Source organism: Poecilia reticulata, unplaced genomic scaffold (genome assembly GCF_000633615.1).
Source record: "Poecilia reticulata strain Guanapo unplaced genomic scaffold, Guppy_female_1.0+MT scaffold_273, whole genome shotgun sequence".
NCBI classification, from domain to species: domain Eukaryota; kingdom Metazoa; phylum Chordata; class Actinopteri; order Cyprinodontiformes; family Poeciliidae; genus Poecilia; species Poecilia reticulata.
The window spans coordinates 72,306-73,810 of NW_007615053.1; the positions used below are offsets into that span (position 1 = coordinate 72,306).

Genomic DNA, 1,505 nt, shown 5'->3' on the forward strand with positions numbered 1-1,505 from the left:
TTCTGGGAGGTTCTGGTTGTGTTGGTTTATAACGAGGTGATTACCTGCAGGGGATGAAAACTGGGTGTTGACACTAACGCTGTGTACCTGCGCGATGGGCAACCTCATCAGCAACTGCTCCAGCTGGGCCAGCCCCTGGTTGCCATGGTGACACATCCCCAGTCCCCAGGAGGACATGGTGGCGTGGGGACCGGCGTGATGGCGGTCTGCCACGCTGTCCTACAGAGACACAGGTCTGATGAGTTGAGCAGCAGAACCCAGGTTCTGGTACCAGTACCGAGTGGAACCAACCCACCATCCAGGTCCAGAAGACGTCCTCGACCCGTCTCCAACTCAGGTATGCCTCCAGGACGTCACAGAGCTGCTGGACGCACACGCTGTCCTGCAACAGGAAGAAGGAGGAGACTGGAGTCCAACTTCCTGCCTGCTTCTCACCCAGAACCAGAACTGGCTCAGACTCAGGAGGAACCCGAGGCCGACAAGACAGAAGGCGCAACAATCACCACAGACACCATCTGATGTGGGCTGGAGCTGATCAGGTACCAACGGTTCTGATGAGGCGACCAGGAAGCCAGCAGCAGCAGCGTTCTGGCTCCAAACCGGTTCCAACTGTTCCAGCCAGAACCGCTGGGCGGCGGCGTTCCGACCACCAGGAGGAAACCAGGCGCCTCCTAGGAAAGGAATCCTAACCCYGCCATCGTGGCGGGGTTAGGATTCTCACCCCCACAGAACTGGTACCTGTCCAGTTTCAGTCTCTACTCCTGGATTATGACCCAAACCACGGAGGAGACTCTGGGACAGAACCAGAGGGACTTCTATGGTTCCCAAGCACCAGAACCAGAAGTGGGTCCGAACACACAGCTTTGACACAGGAACATTATTTCCTTCATTTAGTTTATCACCAGGCGGAGCTCAAGTCCAGTCCTGGAGAATTCCCATCCTGCAACTTTCAGACGCTTCCCTGCTCCAGCAACCTGATTCCAATGAATGACTTACTACCAGGCCTGTTCAGAGCTGACCCCGGTCTGCTGGAGTGAGGATGCATCTAAAGGTTGTGGGACGGTGGCTCTTGAGGGCTGAACTTGAGCTTTAGATGCTTTACACAAACCTCTGTCAGTGCCGCAAAGCTTTGGCCAGCAGGGGGAGCCGGAGAGCAAACCTGGCTGGTGGAAAGTACCTGAGGAAGAAATAGTGAAGTTATAGTTCACCTGTTGTTCAAAACCAAGTATTGATTTTCTGACTAATATTCAGCTGCCTCTCCATCATGGCGGCAGCAGCTCCCTGCTCTGGTGTTGGTCAGACGGCCCAACAGGGGGCGCCGGTGCATGGCCGCTGTGGCTGCTATCCAGAGTAGGGATGTATAAATAAATCGATTCGCAATATATATCGATATTTTCCGCGCTCGGAAAGTATCGATTTTTCATCCGCGAGTATTGATCCGTTAAACCATAGGGGTCCATCGCCTTWTAGCTCTTTTAACATTTAGTTTGTTACGGCGGAGCAGC

The 1,505-nt window shown here is 54.1% G+C and overlaps 1 protein-coding gene across 1 annotated transcript in view; it reads right to left on the bottom strand.

Moving 5' to 3' along the window:
* tedc1 (tubulin epsilon and delta complex 1) overlaps positions 1-1,505 on the bottom strand; it is an 11,548-nt gene that overhangs the window by 2,227 nt on the left and 7,816 nt on the right. Inside the window, exons 3-5 of the mRNA XM_017303435.1 lie at positions 1,109-1,177; positions 296-382; positions 88-219 (exon numbers count right to left, since the gene is read on the bottom strand). Coding sequence (XP_017158924.1) covers positions 88-219; positions 296-382; positions 1,109-1,177 — 288 coding nt within the window. The remainder of the gene's footprint in view (positions 1-87; positions 220-295; positions 383-1,108; positions 1,178-1,505) is intronic.